Source organism: Symphodus melops, assembly GCF_947650265.1.
Source record: "Symphodus melops genome assembly, chromosome: 12".
NCBI classification, from domain to species: Eukaryota; Metazoa; Chordata; class Actinopteri; order Labriformes; family Labridae; genus Symphodus; species Symphodus melops.
Genome location: NC_136702.1, coordinates 11,508,750 through 11,529,417, shown reverse-complemented (window position 1 = coordinate 11,529,417; position 20,668 = coordinate 11,508,750). Strand labels below are relative to the sequence as shown.

Here is a 20,668-nt window from a genome sequence, read left to right as displayed (position 1 = left end):
GGCAATCTAAGAACCTTTGGTGTTCTTAAATTAGTGGAGAATTAATTCTCTCCACTTGTGTTATGAAGCTGATTAGGCATGCAGAGAATCTCAGTCTAAAATTCATTCTCTCCTCAAGGGTAAGACAGCCAGCGATTGCTTTGTAGATCCTCGGCTCCTTATATTAGTATCCCTGAACAAGAGTCTGAATGAGTTTCAACATTATTTGGCTATACAAGTTGTGTTTGCGTTCCCTTTCTAAACTAAGGCAAGGCAGCTTGTGTGAGTTTCAGCATGGCCTGCTCGTTTCCCTCTGACTCAACAGCTGCAGCAAAATTCACCTTGTTTGCAACAACAGGCCTTTTCATTTAAAGAGTTTGTCAGCATGCATGTGATTTTTGGCTTGCCATCCCTCCAGGCAGATGCTAAGAAATACCTTTTAGATGAATCTGGACAATACATGCTCTAGATCAAAAAGTAGATCTTGTTACAAAGTGAGAGGTGGAATAAAGTCAAACAAACACTTCATTTTGGTTGTGTGTATTTTTTCTCTCTCAGTGCTGCCATTGTTGTGCAATTTCCCTTTGTCTTTTGATTCACCAGACTTTTGACTTACACTTCTGTTAGCACCCAAAAAAATGCCTTAAATAATCCCTACGGACGAAAGGAGAGAAAGTGTTTATGCTTACCAAGACAGCGGAGGAATACTCTCCTAAAATGAAAATGTATTCTATTTTTAAGAGAGCACTGTGCTCAGTCTTTCTCAAAATAGTCATGTGTGGAAGTTGGGGACTTAAGGTCCACATTGGCTTTCCACGAGACTACCTCACCACCATCTTCCTTCCTGTTCCTTTCCTTTAAAGTGAAAAATGTGCATTAATTAACAAGGTTGTGAGGTGTTATTTAAATTAGGTTAAAACAAAAATGTGTTAAAAAAAAAAGCAAATCCTCCTAATGACAAATTATTGGATGACATTAGGTTAAAAACCTTTCGCTAGGAGTCCTCAAGTAATGAAATTCACACAAGGATTTTTATTTATTAAAGGACAGAATGTCACCACACTTTTCATTAATACTTTGACGAGAAAGCAGCTGAGGCGGGCCTTAGGCCTCTGGACCAATCACTACAGTCCGTCTTCTGGTCCTGAATGGCCTATATTTATTTTAACTAGAAAAAGGCAGGCAGTTCTAAGGCATACCCCACATGGCTCTTTAGGACGCCCTTTGATTTGCCAGCGAAACAGCAAACTAAACGGTTTGATACATGTGGGGCAAGCAAACTGGTTCAGATGTAACGGCTTCTAACTCATCTAAAACAGCTCTTCTTTTCTCTAATCTGCCTCACAACCAGAGACGTGGTAAAACTAGGATAAATATTGGAGATGCTTTTGTGAAACGTGAAGAGCTTCAGTGTCTGAGACATGGCAACCTGCGTGGACATTGACTCCAGGGAGGACGGGGCACAGACACAGTAGCTCTCTTGTTTTAAATGTGGACTGCAGTACACATTTTAACTGCTAGATGTCAGAGTTACATATTGCTCCTTTAAGTCAGTAAAAGTGTAAAGTGAAAATCTGTGTGTGTGTGTGTGTGTGTGTGTGTGTGTGTGTGTGTGTGTGTGTGTGTGTGTGTGTGTGTGTGTGTGTGTGTGTGTGTGTGTGTGTGTGTGTGTGTGTGTGTGTGTGTGTGTGTGTGTGTGTGTGTGTGTGTGTGTGTGTGTGTGTGTGTGTGTGTGTGTGTGTTGAGTGTTTTTATAAGGACAGTACATTGTCGTGACGGCCAACATTATTAATAACTGTGGAAGAAAGAGGGAAGAGGGGAAAATAAAGGAGAGAGGAGGGAAAGGTGCTGACAGAGAACTGTATGCTCAGCTTCTTTAAGTTGGACATCTGCCTCTCTCTCTCTCTCTCTCTCTCTCTCTCTCTCCCCCCCCCCCCTCTCTCTCTACATTTAGGCTACCTGCTACCAAATTTATTTCTCCTAACAAGGGTTTGACTAGATTTGAACAAGAAAAAAAATGCTTGTGGGCTCTGCCTCGTTGGTGGTGTTTTAACCTTGAAATGTCACTGTAAACAAGTGTTAAGCTTTCAAAAGTGAACACGACAAACAGTTTGAGCTGCCGAGAACAAATCCCATGTCCACTCATTGATATTCAGAGGCTCTATGAGTGAGAGCTGTAAACAACCAGTCGCCCTGAAATTGGCACTCAAGGCGTGTTGCAGGACACACACACACACACACACACACACACACACACACACACACACATTCACACACGATCTCTGCTTTCTTCACAATGCTTGACATTCAGTTGCATTCAAACTCTTTTTGAACACACGCAAACACACAATTGCTGTTGCCCCCACCATCCCCATTCTCCCACTCTCTCTCTCTCTCTCTCTCTCTCTCTCTTCCCCCCCCCCCCCCCAGACCACTCTCCTGGTCTGCACCACATCAGCAGCTGGAGAGTGCAGCATAACATTTCAGAGCAGAGCGGCTGTGGGCAGGGCAGGCAGATCAGCCCTGTGTGGGCCATCCAGTGGAGAGAGGGAATCTGCCCCTAACTCTCTCTCTCTCTCTCTTCCTTGTCTTTTAGAGCTGCAAGTGGAGAAACAGCCAAGCTCCTCCTCCCCTGCCACTCAGGAACTGATGACAAGGCTTGGCTTTTTATTAGGAGAAGGGATCCCGGGTACGGCACGCATACCTATGGACGACAAGAATGAAAAGAAGGTATTTGATTTTCTCCCTCCCTCTCTCTCTCTCCCTCCCTCCCGTCCAACTCCCTCCCTCTTCCAGCAGCAGCTGCTGCCGCTCCTGCAGCACACAGATAGAAAGATAGACGAGAAAGGATGAGAGGCAGAGGGAGTTGTGACAGTGTATCAGAAGACTGGATTTTTTTTGTTGTTGCAGCTTGATTCCTTTTTCACTATCATTTTCTTTGACTTGGGATTTAGGAGGCACCTTATGGAATTATATTTTTGGGACAAACAACGGTAACTGTCAAAAGTGATCTTTAGATGTTAAAGATTTTCAAGGAAAGACACTGTATTTCAAAATTAACTGTGTGTACTTAAATTTTAGGGCAAGATATTTAGTGTCTTTTGTATGTCTCCCACGGTAACTGAAGTGCTAAACCAGGGGCTCTTGAGTATGTAACTGGAGTGTCTGAGCTCTTGTCCAGAAATAGAGTTATGTTAGGTCTGAGACTCAGTTTGTTTGGCTCCACTAATTAAGCCGCTGCTGTGTGAAAAACAGCAAAGCGCCGAACGCTACATCCATCTCGTGTCTCAGACAGCTTTTGAAATCAAACCTGAAATTCTTGGATTTGAAGACAGACTTACAAAGAATCTTACGAGTGAAATTCACGTGTTGAGATGTCCGGAAAGGAGACTGGCAGCGTGGGAGTGAAGTCACTTTTATTTCATGTTTGTTTGTGTACATGTAGGCATGTGTGTTTCCAGTTAGGTAGGAGTGCGTGATTGTCATCTGCAAACAATTCTTTCTCCTCCATACTGCTGTTTAACAACGTTTTGAACTCAGCATGATGTTTGTAGTTCTACCTTACAGTAAATTATTTAATGTCAGTAAGCCTTTTTGGCTCTTCCTGTAACTTGTTAGTTGGCATATGCTCGAGGCTGCAGCCTTAGGTAAATATTCCAAAAACGACTGGCATGCTTACTGGCTGCTAAAGAAAAAGAAAACACATAGGAAATGTTGTTTTGCTAAAATTAGCATTCCACAAGTTTTTAATGATGCCTTAAGCAAGGCAGAATCCTTCCTGTTGGGCTGTTTATATTCTTTCAGAATTCCACTAAACAAACCTACTGACCTTTAAACAGCAGAACTTTTTGCAAATTCTGACAAGCTCCTTTATGTGTGAGTACTGTAACTGTTAGGGTTAAGAATGAGAACTACTTCAGTCCATACAATATACTGTAAAGCTCTATGTTGGAGTTATATTGTGAGAATTATTTGTGGGGCTTTTCTGTGATTTTGATTGAAATTGTTTGAGGCTATACTCTGCTTTGTGGGAAGTTGCTTCTGGTATCAGAAGTAGTGAGGTGATGGGTGAAGGTGGGTTTTGAATAAAGGCAGTGATTCATAAAATATTCAAGCGTTTATCTTTTTTTTAAGGGTACTATTGGGCTTTTCATGTCTTCATTTAGAGATAAGACAGTGGCTGGAGTCAGGAATAGGGGAGAGAGAGAGAGAGAGAGAATGGGGATGACATGCTGGAAAGGAGACACTGGTTGGATTTGAACCCAGGCCGCCCGCTTGGAGGACCATAAACTCCGCACTCCTAGCATCCTCCTATTTGAGGCATCAAAACAGACTAGATTATAGAACGTCATGTATTGAAATTATAGACATTTTTGTTTGGTAACGTGTTTCTATAAATAAAGCTCATTGTCTGCTCAAAAAAAAGTGAAGTAAAGTTTATTGAAATCATGGACATTGTAAATAAAACATAATGAATGGCTTTAAAACTGACTAAGTCTCTTTGAAATGGAAGTGTCTGAAGGCTCTGGCTCTTCTTACATTAGGGCAAAGATAGACTTTATAGACTACAGTAAATCCTGTTCAATCAGAATACATTTTAGGGAAGATGGGAAACAGGACAAACCAGCTTAAATGTGGTTTTCTGCGGTTGTCAGTTAGGTCAAAGATTCAGCTGCCGTATGCTTGTCAGACAGGCTTGATGGCATGAGAAAGGTATCCATTGTGTCACAACAAAGTGGAGACTTCTTCCCATGTGATTTCTGTAGGCTTATTTTGGGCCTTCTCGACACATGAGTGTGTAATTTTCAAGCCTTGCCTCTTTTTTTTCTTTCTTTTTTTTTGCAGCGCCTATGCCCTTCAACTTGTGTGTCATGCTCACGCCTGAAAGGCCTGTTTATTTGTAAAAGAAAGTTTTGTAATGCTTTCACTTGATCCAGGTCAAATATGCAAATCTAATCATTCTCTCTCGTTTTCTCAATTCTCCTTCCAAATAAGGTTAGAAAATTATTTGTTGTAGTTGTTTCTGCTCATGCCGAAAAAATGTGAGCATGTTGCCAGCTGAGAGTCTATATCGGGTTGATGTCATACCTCATTGACATTTTTGATTAATAAAGCATAGATTTGTTGTACCTTTAATGCTATTTGTCAATCTCCTTTTTCCCTAGTGCTCTGTGACTAGCCAGGGTATCAGCCCCTGCTCTACGCTGACCAGCAGCACTGCGTCTCCCTGCACCGACAGTCCATGTTCCACACTCAACGGCACGAGCAGCCGGCCCCCTCTCAGCCGCTCCAGCCCCTGTGGGACCATCACCAGCCCCAGCTCCACGCTCGAGAGCAAAGACAGTGGGATCATAGGTGAGAAATAACCAATGGTTGTCAAGTAGCAACAAGTATCTTCAGCTAACTTTGGCAACATTTCCAGTTCTACTTTTCAACCTGAGAACTGTTACCTCATGTGCACTTAGTGATTTTTTGTGTGACGTCACTCATTCATCCTTTTGCTAAACCCAATTGGTTACAGTTGGGAGTTTCATTTGGACTGAATAGCCTTTGTGTCAGGCTGTATATATATATCCTCTGCCATGTGTCAGTTATTGGCTTTGCATAGAGCTGTTTGAGTATGAGAGATCATTGAGGTGACAGTTGCCACAGAGGAGGTTGTATTATATCTCTTGTAATAGCGCTGTAAGACATCCTGGGATTTATATAAGCTGACAGGAATGTGGCATAGACTATTGATATAATAATCCGTCTGCTGTTTCTGCTCGGAAAGCTAGCGGTGTCCGCACAAATGTAAAAGATTCACTCTGAAAATGTCTTTTGAATGTGTGTCGAACGATGATTCAATGCCAAATTGTAACCATATGATTCTGCAGCTATCCTCGGTTGAACTTAAATCATCTCTGAAAGCACTGGGAGATGTTGCGCAAAGAGTTATCTGCTGGAATGAGACTGAACCATGTTCTCTTCTTCTAACTATGAGCTCACACATTTAGCCTGTTTAGATGCCGGATCCACATGGTTTTTGAAATGACAAGCAAGGCTTGCCAACGCCATACACATAACACTAGGTTTGATATCTGTTAACGAGGAGTCAGTCATTCTGTTCCCCCAGGGCAACTGCATAGCCAGCTGCTAAATAATTTATAGAGGCTTGATGTAGTATTTACCACCCAGCGAGATGTTCACATGTGTACATGTGGTGGAGACTATCTCATTGTAAAGGTACTCTACTCACATTCATTCTGTAAGAAAATGGCTGTGTGAAGCTGGTGTAAAACATCCCACCCAACAGCATCCATTTCTGTGCAGGAATGGAAACAACAAAGGTTGGTTGTGTCCATAATTTAGATTCCAGCCTGTGATTAATGTCTTAGCTCTTTGAAGTCTGAGTTGGACTTGGATTTCAAAAGCACATTAATTTGGCTTAGTATTACATTAAAAGCTTCTTCGTGGAATTCTGGAGATTTTGCAATGTCTTAACATTTTTAAAACAGCTTGAGGGGAGTTTTCTTTAGACCCAGGTATACTACCCTTTTAGCAATGTCCATGACCTCTTTTTGCATCGTAAAATGACAAAATAACATTCCCAATGTTATGCTAGGAGCAGCTATGTGACTGTCAAAAGACAGCCTTTGCAGCCAGCAGCAGGAGTCAAGAAGGACCAGGATATCATCTATTAGTGTTTCTGATGATGTAATGTGCTGCAGCATTATGAAATCAAGATTAGGCATATGTGATGCAAACAGCCAGCTGGCCAGTCAGTTCCATTTGTCTGACTTGAGCTGACGTTTCTCTGTCCAGCTGCCTGTCAATATGTAGCTTTTGCCCTCAACTCCTCTTTTTGCATCACATTCAATGGCTGTGTAAGCCAGAGGAAGGATTAAAGGATTTATTTGTCATATTTGGAAAACACCTGTTTGATAGCAAATCTGCATATACAGCTTTCAACACAAGCTTTCACTCTACTCCTATGTTTGATTTATTTTTGTGTGAATTTTGTTGCACGAAACAGCCCATCCTTCAAACATTCTCACACTGATGAGCCCTTGAAAAAAGGCTAAAGCAATCCAAGAATCTGGGTGCAGAAATTATTTTTTACAAATCCATGCAATCCTGTCTTTGATTAGTGGAAGCAGTCTATTTCTGCTCTTAAAAATTCAGGTGGTGAACGATGTTGATAAGGGCTCTGAGGAAAAGCAGGGATCTATTCAGATTTGAAAGTTCCATTACAGCTCAGTATCTCAGCAGAGATGAGGACAGATAAATGTTCACAGCCCACAAAGAATCTTACACTCAAATGCATCACCGCTTACCCTCATCTTACCTCCCTCGCTTGCTCTAATCCCCTCTGTGTTTCCATCTCCTCTTAGCCACCATCACTAGTTCTTCGGAGAACGATGACCGAAGCGGCTCCAGTCTGGAGTGGAGTAAGGATGGCAGCCTGAGAGGCAGTGGGCGCCATGGCCTTGCACAGAGTGTGCGGGCTGACACCTGCTCTCCTGTGGCTGAAGAAGACTCCAACAGCGCCACAGCAACACCAGCCAATACACCGTCCAGGACAGACCAGCAGCATCAGCAGACCAACCTATCAGAAGGAGCACCACAGCCCCCAAGTCATTCACCTGAGGGACTCATTCAGTACCCACCACAGACATCTTCTTCCCTCATGATGCCAAGACCAAACTCAGTAGCAGGTAAGAGTCCTTCGACATCTGGATTTCTTCTGTGCACAGTCTGAATTTTTTTTTTTTTTTTTTTTTTTTTTTACCTTTCCTCAGATTGCATTCATCATTACATGACATGTTTTCTTACATCTTGTAGCCTAGTAACCGTTTGTTACGCCGACAGAAAAAACTGACTTTGTGCTTGGCTGTCTCACCGTAATGCATTGTCAGTCAGATCAAGATTGAAACACTTTGATAAGCGCTGCACCTGAGGCTGACAAGAGTGGTGTCGTTTGTAGTTCCAAGCCAATGACAGACACACAGGAAAACAAAAGACGTGTGAACGCAGAGGGAATAAGAAGTTAGTGTATTTGAGAAGCCATGTTTCAATGATGAGCGTGGCTAAAGGCAGAACTTTGGGATTAAGCAGCTGTTGTGTGTTGTGCCTCGGTCCTGCCCTCGTGTTGGACCCAGGCGCGAGCCGCTGTCTGGCTGATCTGTTCTGCATTCCTGCCCTGGAGCCTCCCTGTTATGGCTCAGCTCGCCATATCCACACAGCTGTCACAGTTGTTGATATCCCTCGCTACCTCCTCTTCCCCTTTCCATTCCCACATCTCCCTAACGCTCCCTCTGTTTTTAACTTAGCTGGTTTTGACCTTTGCTCCGATGTTATAAGGAACGAAAAAAAAATTCAAAACCATTTTTGATGCAAGTTCGTACAATTATGGAGCCCTTACTGACAGACATGGTTGAACGAGACTCAAGAGTTATTCATTTGCTGCTTTCTGTGTTACCTTGATGATTCACAAAGGAAAGTTGTTAAAGTGAGTATGTTAGTAAATAGTAAAATCACAAACTATTTTTCCTACAGCCCTTTTGAAACCACATGCTGTTTATCTTGCTTGGTACCCGAGGGAACATGTAGCACATGTTTGCTTTTACTTTGACAAGAAGCTAGAAATAACAGCAATATAAAGATAAAGGACAGGAGTTAAGAGTGGCAGACGCAAGTGAGAGAGATATGGAAAAGGTCGAAAAATGGAAAAGCACTCTCTAAAGCAAGGTGACACATTGTGTCTGACAGCTACTCTGTACAGTATTTCACACTGCAGTGATAAATCAAACAATTCTGTTGTTGATGCAAAATCAGAAGAGATTCAAAGGGCAGGAGCAGGTTCAGCAGCACGGGGGAAGAAGAATCATCAAATTCAAAATGGACTCTGGTCTGATTTAAAGCCAAGCTGAAGATGAGTAAAACAAAATCATATTTAGACAGAAAACACAACACCAGAATCCAGACATAGATCAAACAGAATCGCAGATCTCTCAACATGTGAATACTAGTTTCTAGCTGGAAGATGACGTCTGTTGTTTTCAGTCGTTTGCCAAAGGTGCAAAGGTTCTGATGTTGAATTGCTTTACTCCTGCAAAAAAAAAAAAAAAAGTCTCCCTTGGGTTTTGACCATGATGAAATACAGCAACTATTCACTTCTGTCTAAAGCCACACCACGCCACCTCTCTTTGATGACATATAGTTCATGTTCCTCTTGAGTTCAAACACGTATTGAAAAAGGCCTTGGAAGAAAAACATCTGCAAACTATGTAATATGTGTGATAGGGTGGGTGACAAGTTGGCATGGGATCAAGGCAAAACCTATCTGCTAAAGGTGCTTGGCATATTCTGTTTCTCGAATGTGTTCTTCCAGTGTTCACTGTAAAGGCCTTTGTACACTGAGTCAGTCTTTTCTCTGATGCATTTTGGATCTGTAGTCTGGAGAAGAAGAGGAAAAAAAATGCTCACAGACACCTTGCACATTGAGTCAGATGTGTTTTTTTTTTTCTTCTTTCCATTCATTGTAAAAAATAGACATTTAAGACAAAATATCTTGCACCCATCACATGGAGTGACATTGATTTTGTTCTTTCACTCCTTGAAAACAAAAACAACGATAACAGGGTCTGTCTACATGACAACAAGACAAGAGCGAGGAGAGTTTCACCTGTGATTGAATAAAGGAGAGTTTTGTCTTGTTGAAAAGGAGCTGCAGAATTATCTCTGTCACATCCAGGTGTATTTCAGGACGTTGGCGGTGCAGTTTGATACACTGCAGTGCTCACTATACTTGAGCCAAACATTCAAAAGAACACGAGCAATTCCCGCGAAGCAACTGATTCGTGAACAGCGACTGGCTGTATGCTTGAGATAGGGACACTAAAGACGCACATGATGTAGGCAGAAAAAATCCCAAAACATAGCTGTTCGGAAAAAAATAATGACATTGGAAAGTTTTGGAAAGTGTGCAAACATGATCGACATATTTTTTTTTCGACGTGTGTCAATTTCGTACGAAAAAAAAACCGGACTCATGTATGGATTGCACATTTGGGTGTCTCTATCCCAAAGTGGAACATGTGCCCTCGGTATAAACATGAGGCAGTACGTGGCATTGTGCTGATTATGCTTGTTCAGTGGCCGTACGATTGTTCCATGATTCCATCCTGTTTAAGACCTCACCATTATTTTACCACAAACATAAACCTGAGCAGCACAGACACACTTCTGGCTCATAAAGCAAACAGACCAGGGACTGTTGGACTGTTTATGTGTGTTGGTTTGCATTTAGGCACCAGCGTGCTCTCCCTGAGCGCTCCGAGAGTTTATGGGCTGATGTCATAGTTATGCAGCGTTGCCCTCTAGGGACCTGCAGAATTCACACCTCAGATTTTTACGCTGGGTGGCAGAGCCCTTGGAGAGGACATCAAGGACATGGGGAGACAGCTTCATTTATGGTCCCCACCAATCTGTGGCAATGTCACTTTGTTCAAGGGAGACTGCTTCTTCTCAGTTCATGCTCAAGGAAATTATATTCAGTAAGAAATAATGATTCTGGAGACGCAATTACTGAAGCAGGAAGGAACTAAATGGAAGAGTTCCCGTTGAACAAAACAAACAAAATTGCATTCATCATTAGTGAATTCACTCTATGTGCCAGAAGCTCTGTTCCTTGGCTCTCAGCACATTAAGTAACATGTTTTCCGCTGTATAAACTGATTTACATTATTCATTGACATAAAATATAAAGATCTAACCTAAAAACAAAATTTTCTTCGATTTAGAGTTCTGCAGATCTCGGCTGCATTGGTTATTACATCACACGAGTCCCTCCAACACATTTCTTGTTGATTCACTATTTCTAGCACACTGCTACCGAGCTACTTAATGATTGATGTGGTGCTGCAGGCCATCATGACATATCTCAATATAAGATAGAGTCGGTATGTTGTCATCATTTGGTGTGAGTAAATATCTTTTACGCCGTGCTCTCTGGATAAGAGTCGGCCCCCCCAGGTCTGAGAAATGTCACTCCGTTTGAAAATAGTGGATTGTCTCCCGTTGGGTTGGGAGCCACTTCTGCTCCAAACGAGTTGGGTGCTGTTGACAGGTGAGAGTAAGACGGAGGATGAATTCCTCAGGCAAATTTATGTGGAGTTCGCCTTTAGCCAGATCTTATACTGGACTGTTGCAGTGATGAGGTAGCTATGGAGGCCAGGCTTGTGTGTATGGAAGAGAACGTAAACCATAATGTTCCTGAAATGTCTGGGTGGTCTAAGGAAAAGTGTAGCATTCCTGGACATGGTGTCCCTGCAAGGATCAAGACCAGAATGATTCCTCAGGCATCCACAAAGGTGGTGTCAGAAAATTCTCCAATGATTTGATTATCCAACCTGGCCTGGAAACATATTTAGGGCCCTGTGAAATATGGGTGAGTAACCAAGCTCAAGCTGTTGACACCTTGACTGTTATGTGTGGTGGTAAATGGAGAGATTAATCGCTGCATTTTCCAGCTTTTCACAAGGAAATATTTTCGATAACAGCATCAAATCATCAAACCTTACTGTTTCGTTGTTGAACCACTGTCCTCGTATCAATTGACCTATCTTTGTAATATTTAGGTAACTAAAACAAACACACAAAGTTTATTTTGTCTATCTGTCTCGTGTAGCTGGCCCTCTAGAATGTAAGTTATGTATGTTGAAGGAATCTGTGTGTATTACCTAGAAGTGTCATTTTGCTCTGCTGTGTTGAACACATACTCATTCTATCCATGGGCTGCTTGTGAACTCAAGCAGCTTTGTGCGGAGCTGCATGTACCGTAGCAATTTGCACAAACATCGGCTTGCAGAAGCTGTCACCGCCGACAGAGTGGACGTCTCTTTAGGAGCGGTTTTGTAATTGCGTCATTAGTCGTGTTTGTCAGCGACTCTCTCGTGTCTCGTCAACCATTACTCAAAGAATATGTTCTCTAACTTGTGAGGCCGCATTAAGAAGTTGTGGCATGTGCAGCTCCAACGGCAACACTCATTTATGTAAAGGTCACAGCTGACCACATGTAAGGATTGTGTGGGATTAGTCAATAAATGTGCTTTGCTTATATCCACTGCCCTTTTTATATTAACCCATTTGATAACAGTATGTCCTCACGGCAAAAATTTGAACCTTGCTTGATCATTTTTCCATTTACAAAACCCTCCTCCTGCAGTACCTTTCAGTTTTTATACAATTTATAATGTAATGAATACATGTGTTTTTAAAAAAAACAATGGTTTTCTGACTTTATCCAAAGTGTTACTTCTAAAATAATGTAAACGTGTGATATGATGTCAACGCGAGCGAGCCGTAGCTTTAGTTGCATATCTTGTCCGTATTGAATCACAATACATGCAAATGACACTTTTAATTGACAGAACAATGGCCATGTGTCTAAAAACACTGTGTGCTTTTTGAAAAGTGTTTCCCTTCACACGTCTTTACCACCCTTCCCTGTGTCACTTCATTACACTGAAGTAATAAGAATTCTATTTTTGAGTCATTCGGGCAGAGCTTTTTAAAAAGGCTTACAGAGTCAAAGGGCCATATTAGTTCTGGCCCATGGAATTCCATGGTTTTGAAACGTTAGCTTGAGCTGCTTGTGGTTGGGTTTCTTGGACAGAGAGATTGAGTTGGGGTCAATGTGGCTCAGGAACTGTGCCACAGTACAGCTGTGGTGTTTTTTTGATTCAACACAGCATAGTGGTCTGGGTTGTGTTCAGCATGTGTTCCAATGGAAAGTCCTCATGTGTTCGGGTAAAACTAAATCTATTAATAATAATAATATAATTCACCATAATTTCACCATTGAAAATAGATCTCGGATAATTTACTCAACAGTCCGTTGACCCAGACATATAGAGAGTCCTCAAGGAAATATTGTTCCTCCGTGGTAACCTTGGAGATCAGTGACATCTGTGTTTTATTAGGAGGACATGAAATCATCTCCACCTGCTCTATTTGATCCCAATATGTTACTCAATGACGTTTGCAAAGGTCAGACAGTGACATTAAAACAATAACTTTCAAATTGCAATAGCACTGTAGCATGAAATGAGATCTGGCTTATTAAGTTTGATATTCTGTTGTCTTTCTTGCGCTAAGACAGAATCGAATGATGGAGCCGTTTTAGCTGATTGGCTGGAAGCTCATCTCTTCGCCAACTGTTTGTCTTACCTTTAGACTATGTCGGTGCGTGTTTTTGTCAATGCTTTGTGATGTCTACAGGTGGTCGTGGATTCATAGATTTCTCTTTTGTCTTCCACTTTATGTACACGGTCATCTTTTTAGTAATCAATTAAGAAAGAAAGCAGAAAGAAACCATAAGTGACTCCAGCTGTGTAAAGGTCACGGTGACATCTTTGAAAAAGTCTGCTCTCACAGATTTTTCAGTGCCTCGATTTGTCACAGCGGGAGCAAAGTAAAAACCGTTGCAGAGGATCAATCCTGTTTGGGTCATGAAGAACCATTTAATATTCTTCCCAGTTGTACTCCATCGACAGATCACAATTTGCCAAATGTGGAATCTCAAAAGGACAGTGTGTGCGTAACGACTCTCAGCCTCTACTGAGCCATCTGGCAATATTTCATTTACAGCACTCCATCATTGAGCATTATGTAAGGGATGTCAAAGGACTAGAAACATGAACCCATATGACTGCATAAATGCTGATGCCCAAAGTATCTTTCCTACCTAGTTTTAGATCTTTGCAGATTTTTGGCAGTGTGGCCTGACCTATGTTTTGTATTTTGCAGTAGGCTAATGCATCATGTACCTCATGTATATGCTTATTGAACAGTTTGCAGCCTGACTGCAGAAAGTTACGATGGCCTGTTGCAAATGAAAAAAAACATTGATACCAAGAAACATGTTTTTAAACCAGCTTCTGCATCCAATGTTTGCCCTCATACCATGTGTCATAAGGTCATGTAGCCAAGAGTCACTGAACTCAAAATTAAAGAAACTAGATTGCTCAGCTTCCATCCATGCTTCAAATCTGACTTTCATTCTCACAATGGTTACAAAGAATGACACCGAGCTAGAGAAAGGCAATAAGGTGGGCAAGGTGATGGGAGCTGTAATTGTATTCATATCGAGTCAAGTCAGGGAGATAAGGGGGGCCAATAGTTGGAGCAAAGGAAATCAGCCTTTCTCTCTGGTCGGTCATGGGAAGCACAGTGCTGAAGGATTCAAAGGCTTGTCCTGCCTGAGGAAAAAGGATTCCCTTTTCATCAGAATACAGTCTTGACACATTGGTGTGGCTTCAAAGTAACGGCAAGCACCGACTTCAAGGTATCAAATGTATGGGTATTTTTTTCAATGAGTGAAGTTGTGCAAGACTTGGAACCTGGAGAATGACGGTGTAAAGGGAATTGAAGAGCGGGCTTGGGGTGATGGGAAGGCTTCCTGGGGGAATTCTTAGCCTTGAAAGATTTTGGAAATGTGGCCAAAAAAGAAAAATGTTAACGCTTGAGGATTCATTATTACCGAGTTTGTGCATCGGGCTACTCGAGAGAGATAAAGTTAGCCTTACCATAAGCCTTTGCTCATTCAGCCCCAGGGCTAAAAGGTGTGAAAACCAGTTCTATGTGGCTTTTAGGTTCCCCACATCGAGTTGGGGAATCAGAGTTGGAGTTAACTCTCTTGGTCTATTCTCTCTCTCTCTCTTTTATTTTCACACACCTCCTTTGCCTCCACACGTGCTTCCCTGGGCATCATGATACATTCCTTCATGTTCTTATTTGTAATTCTGCTCTTTTATATAGTCTCTCTCCTATCCCTCACCCCACTGCAGCCAGGTACATTGTTTAATACTACAGCAGCTTCCCATTTAAAGACTGTAATCAGCCACCGATTTCCATTTATTCTTCTTCTAATTCACTTCCTTTCACGCCTCTGCTTCCTTCATTTTGAAGGGCTTTATGCACTTGTGTAAAAAAAAAAAATCTAGGGGTTGTTGACTTTTAAAAAGCATTGATGAAGCGAGCTACCTAATGCTTCAAACGCTGTGACTGGCTGAGCGCTGGAGAGGAGGCAGCCAAGCTCTCTGCTCTGCAGCTGAATGCTGCCAGTGTGCCTGCATGGGAGCACTGGGGCAGAGCAATTGCTTTTGTGCCCTCGGTGAGCTCATCGACTGGGAGCACTCTCCAGAGATTTAGCTAAGGGTCTGCACCCTGCCTGCTTGTCTGTATGCCTGCCTGCCCAGGGATATTTCATGCTTGGGATAAGGGGAGGGATGTGAGAATTTCCAATGGCCATCCTGGTGCTGCTATTGGATGTAAGTACTCACTCTGTGCTGTTTAGTTAAAGAATGGACTGTTAGTGCTGTGTTGCTCTGCACTCACTCACACCAGATTGTGTTTACCATAATCTTTAACTTTGTTTGGTCAAGGCTAACTTTACCCTTCTTAGTCAATCGTGAAAGCACCCTCAGCTGCAGTAAAAGTAACCATCAGGGTCTTCTTTTCAAATCAGTCAAAGTTGTATTGATGATGGCCGCTCCCTCAGTCTCCCTCTTCTCAGCAGACCGGCTTTAATTAATGGGACATTCCAGTGAGGAAGTTAGGGACCAAGTGATGGGCAGAGAGGGAGTAAAGAGAAGAGTTGAGTGTTTGTGACACTCTCTGCCAGCCGCGGCTGAAAAAGTAGAGAGAGGAGGCTTTGATAGAGCTCTTCAGCAGCACCAGGAGAGCATGGATCACCATGGCGATGGCATTGTTGAGCAGTGAACAGCAATTGGAAGAGAGACCTTGTGGTACTAAAAACACATCTTTATTATGTTTGCAGAAAAAGCTCATTCTTTTTTTCTTTTTTTTGAGATTTTATTTTTGGGCCTTTATGGGAGAGGTAGGATCGTGGAGAGAGATTGAAATCAGGAAGAGAGAAGGGATTGACATGTTGGAAAGGAGCCACAGGCTGGATTCAAACCCGGGCTGCCCACATCGAGGACTATAGCCTCCATATATGGGACGCGTGCACTAACCACTGCACCACCAGAGCCACAGTACAACTAATGCACCAAATAGCTGTTGCACTTATTGAAATGATTGTGTGTGGGTTTTTAAAAAGAATGTGTTTTGAACTGTGGTGCAAAAAATTTAAAATAGCATTTTCTAAAATCAAAAGTTGTTAGCAATGACTGATTTCTTAACAGTATACTGCAGCAGTGCAGCTGCAAAGTGAAACACTTCTTTATTGGTTAATTCCAGCTGATTTTTCAGAGGGTAAAAAGTAATCCAACCTCTGTGCTCACCTAAAGGGTTGTATTTGACCTCAGACTGATATTTTTCTGTGATTTGCAAGCTCAAATGGAAAAAATAAACAAAAAGGAGTCACTCTGTCCTGACTCAGGGACACTGTTCCTCTCACTGCTGTAGTAAACTGGTACATTGCCTTCAGCGACACATAAATGTCAGAGCAACTGACTCGTTTATTCTGCTCTTATCTTCTCTCATGGATGCTTCTCTCATTTATTGTACTTTTTTTGTGTGTTTTAACCCTTTTATTTAAGCACAAGAGTTCCATTAAAATACACGTTTGCTTCCAGGGAGTTGTGGTTAACAGTCATTGTGTAAAATATGAGTCACCAAACCATCTACTTACTTTATTTCTCTTTGTGTTTTTCAACAGCGACCAGTTCCACTAAACTGGAAGACCTGAGCTATCTCGATGAACAACGCAACACCCCCCTGCGGACATCCATTCGCCTGCCCTGGCATAATACAGGAGGACGGCCACCTCAGGACTCTAAAGGTTGTTATATTTATGCACAAAGAAACTTGAGAATCACAGTTTATATACTATTTTTCAACTGATTTAGAGCAATATATTTGCTCTCACAGCTTTCATGTTTAATGAAATTATGTCAACTAGTCAATGATAAGAACTCTTTCATTATAAATAACTCATATGAATTATTCTGCACTACTTTAGCTCCAGACATTTAACATCCTGTAAGGTTCCTTCGGTTCTCCACAGCTTATATGTCCAATCTCTGTGAGAGGAATCCCAGAGTTAATATTTGATGAGAACATGAATAATTGAATTTGACATGGTTGGCTACTCAAACTATTTAACTGTGTTTTGAAAAACCTCCTATTCCACACACCACCTTCGTGTGATTTTGGTAGAGAATCATCATGTGGAGACATTTTTAATTACATCGTGATCATGTGTCGGCACACGTTTAGTTTTGTGTTACTGTCAGGGACAACAGACCGTTTTATGCCACCCAATACACAGTCAGAAAATAATTCAGTAGTTTGTCCGAAGCATTAAATACGTTTGCTTTTTGGTGGTTCAGGTGGGCGTACAAGGCAAGAGACATGCCATAGCCCACACATCAGGTCAAGTCAACAGTTTTTCCAGCAGTTCCCCAAAAGACTGTTATAGACTTTGTATGTTTTTCTAAACTTCACATGCATTTGTTAGTCTCACAGTGTTGTACATAAAACTCTTCTTTAGATCAAGTGCAAGACACCCCCCCCCCCCCCCCCCCCTTTTTTTGTTTTTTTTTATTAACTTGTAATCATGACGTTGAAAACATGTAGCGACTTTGTCTATAAAACCCAAAGTCCATCCACAGCTAAACAGAAAGTCATTGAATAGAAAATATTTGTCCAGGGTTAAGCTTGTCAGAAATATTACAGTAAAAAGTAGCAAAGAATTCAGAAGGACTTTAACTTTGAACAGTAGTAGCTCCTATCAAGGTGAGCTTTTGTGCCTTTTATTCGAGAGACAGGACAGTGGATAGAGTTGGACATCATTGAGAGAGAAAAGAGTGGAATGACAAGCAGGAAAGGAGCCGCAGGTCAGATTTGAGCCTTAACCTCTGTTCATAGGGAGCGCTGACTGAAAACCCACTATATGGAAGGTTTGTCTATAAATGATTAAAAATATTGCAGTATTAACTTCTCTTTTTCTTATCCACTTCCTTTAGCTCGCTTCGCTCCATACAAACCCGTGGACATCATGCTCAAGCCTTTGCTGTTTGAGGTGCCCAGCATCACCACGGACTCTGTGTTCGTGGGACGTGATTGGCTCTTTCAGCAGCTTGAAGGTGTCCTGAAGGCCAACAAGTCCACAGAGAACCAAGGCGCTGTTGTGGTGGGCAGCGTGGGCTACGGGAAGACAGCCATTATCTCACGACTGGTGGCACTGAGCTGCCACGGAGGCCGCATGCGTCAGATTGCCTCCAACAGTCCGAGTGCCTCCCCTAAAAGTAATTAATTTAAGTATTTACCTTCGGCTGTTCAAACTACTTTTGCAAGATTTTAGTTTATGTTCTATTTGGATTTTATTCAAAGTCTTAGCAACTGCTGTGAGTTATGAGTAATGCGCAATCTACCTTGGAACCATTAAAACAGTTTTTGCTTATGTATTAAATGTGACAAAGAGTGTGCTTCTGTGTGTTCAAGGTAGTGCAGGAGCAAACACAGAACTTCCTCTCAGCCAGCCGACTCCACCTTCCAGTGCTACCAACACACTGCAGACCAACAGCTGCCCGGGGACGCCTGAGATGCAGCGACAACGGGAGGAGGCTGTCAAACGCCTCGCTGCAAAGGTACGACTTCAGCCAATGCATTCAAGAGACATCCCAAAGAACCTGAAAGGGAAGAAAATTAAAGTCTCACTCATCCTAAAATAGTCCTTCACTTTCATTATATTTCCTATGGTTTAAATCCGTTTCTTTAAGAAGTGTACTTTGGGTTGGTATTTGCTTTTGCTGTTCCTCTTGTGTGTTCTTGATAGTCAGACTCTTTCTTATTCCAAAGATATGTTGGTGTGCAGAGTTTCTTTTAGTATGTATGAGATGCACTGCAGAAACCTGATACCGGCTCTGCTCAGTTGATTTATGTTGTTTGTATATGATTTATGGTTGTTTATGTTCATTTATTTGATATTCAGACAATGAAATATAGAGGGTCTTCAGCCATCTGCTGAGATAATGACAGACAGCCCTGCCATTGGTCTTTGAGAGACCTTTAATATCACAGGCTTGTTTGATTTGAGACGCAGTGTGCTTAGTTTAAGACTCGGCCATGAAACGCAAGTTCAATATTAATGTTCACAGCATCCGAGGGCTGCAGTCTGACTGTGAGAAAGAGGGAAGATAGAAAAAAACTTGGGCTCAGGTCTTTAGCATGCCCTAGCTCAAAGTTAGACGGCATTTCCATTGTGTTGCATGAAAAAACAGCAGGGTCCATGGGAACAAAGTACAGATACAGGCTGAATTGTAGCACTTAATATTGCACTGTTACACTGCAGTCTGACATTTACTTCAGAGGTTCAGACATTTGAGCTCATTAGTATTGTTCATTCACGAAAGGATTGTTGTTGTTATTTTTATTAGGAAAGTTTCAATAAAACATTTGTTAAATTTAGTTGGTAAGTGTAATGAGGGTACCAAGTAATAAATGGAGTACTATTTAGTGCACATTTGGGACAAAGTGCATATTTTCGTTTCGTCACATTCTTTGATGCATTTGGCGGTATTCTGATAAAACCTTTGAAACCTAGCTTCAGTATTTCTGCCAAGGTAACCCAGGCAAACTGGACCGTTCCAACATGAAACAGCAGAAACATGTCTACATTTCAGTCAGCAGCTCTGTCTTCACTATTGGTAACATTTTGGTATGATGGGGTTGGCACTGAAGACGCAAACAGATCCATGATTCTGTAGCAGTTTCTCCAATTCTGATCCAAATTGTCAGCACTGCCCCTGTCTGAGTGTTCTCTGCTTAATGCTGTCTTTGGCTCTTGGAAATTCAGTCTCAGGCTGTTATTTGGTTATCTAATTATTAGCTCCACCTTTTGCAATGTTCTTTGTCAATTAGCTAATTGAATGGGACGGCAAACATGTCATCAGTTATTTGCAACTTTCCAGTGTTATTGTGTGTTGTTACTGCTCTGTGTTTTGAAAAAAGAAGATAGGCCAACTGTGTTGGTTTTGGATTCTCATTGCCACCTTTTTGAGCACCTTTGTGATGATGGCTTGTTAGCTCCTGTGGTGGGTGACACAACTGTCGAATGGTGTTCTTGCCATTGATCCTGTTTGTGTTCTCATTTATTTCATGTCTATCTTTCACGGGGTTTAATACTTTTTCCTGCCGCCTTGTTAGTGTAATGTGGCACAAGACAACCGAGCGTGACTTCAGTGGCTTGCAAAGCAGCACCAGTGGGAACACTGAAGTTTGTGCACCTCGCAGCTGACTTTGTGCCACTGAGGCTCATCTAAATGTCTATGAAGCCCGAGCGAAATCCCTCAAGCCAATTATTGTCTAAAGTGTTTCCAACAGACGCCCTCCCAGGGGCTCTGTTCCTGTGATGTGTGAATACTGATGCAACACCAAGCAGCTTCTGTCAAATTCTGTCAGTTCTTTTTAATCATTTTTAATCAAGCCTTCTCATAACAGGGACAGTGAGGCCATTTTATTTGATGGTTTATTGCATGATGTTATGTCCTTCCCATATGACAGGGATGAGCTTTTTTAGGCATTGCTCCTGAACATTCAATTTATTGTTGAACCAATAGATGAAGCACTGCAGGTGCACTGCAGAATATTGCATCATCATTTTTCAGATTCTTAATGCTCACTGAGGAGTCGACAGACTTGTACACCATCACTGCAGTTTCTTTGTCGGGCACCTATC

At 41.9% G+C, this 20,668-nt stretch overlaps 1 protein-coding gene across 2 annotated transcripts in view; it reads left to right on the top strand.

The window, feature by feature from the left end:
* Positions 1-20,668, top strand: part of tanc1b (tetratricopeptide repeat, ankyrin repeat and coiled-coil containing 1b) — a 91,668-nt gene that overhangs the window by 50,110 nt on the left and 20,890 nt on the right. For both annotated transcript variants that reach the window (XM_079356967.1, XM_079356966.1), the window contains 6 exons: positions 2,576-2,709; positions 5,145-5,334; positions 7,353-7,676; positions 16,646-16,768; positions 17,955-18,236; positions 18,433-18,578. In XM_079356967.1, the coding sequence (XP_079213093.1) occupies positions 2,576-2,709; positions 5,145-5,334; positions 7,353-7,676; positions 16,646-16,768; positions 17,955-18,236; positions 18,433-18,578 (1,199 nt within the window). The remainder of the gene's footprint in view (positions 1-2,575; positions 2,710-5,144; positions 5,335-7,352; positions 7,677-16,645; positions 16,769-17,954; positions 18,237-18,432; positions 18,579-20,668) is intronic.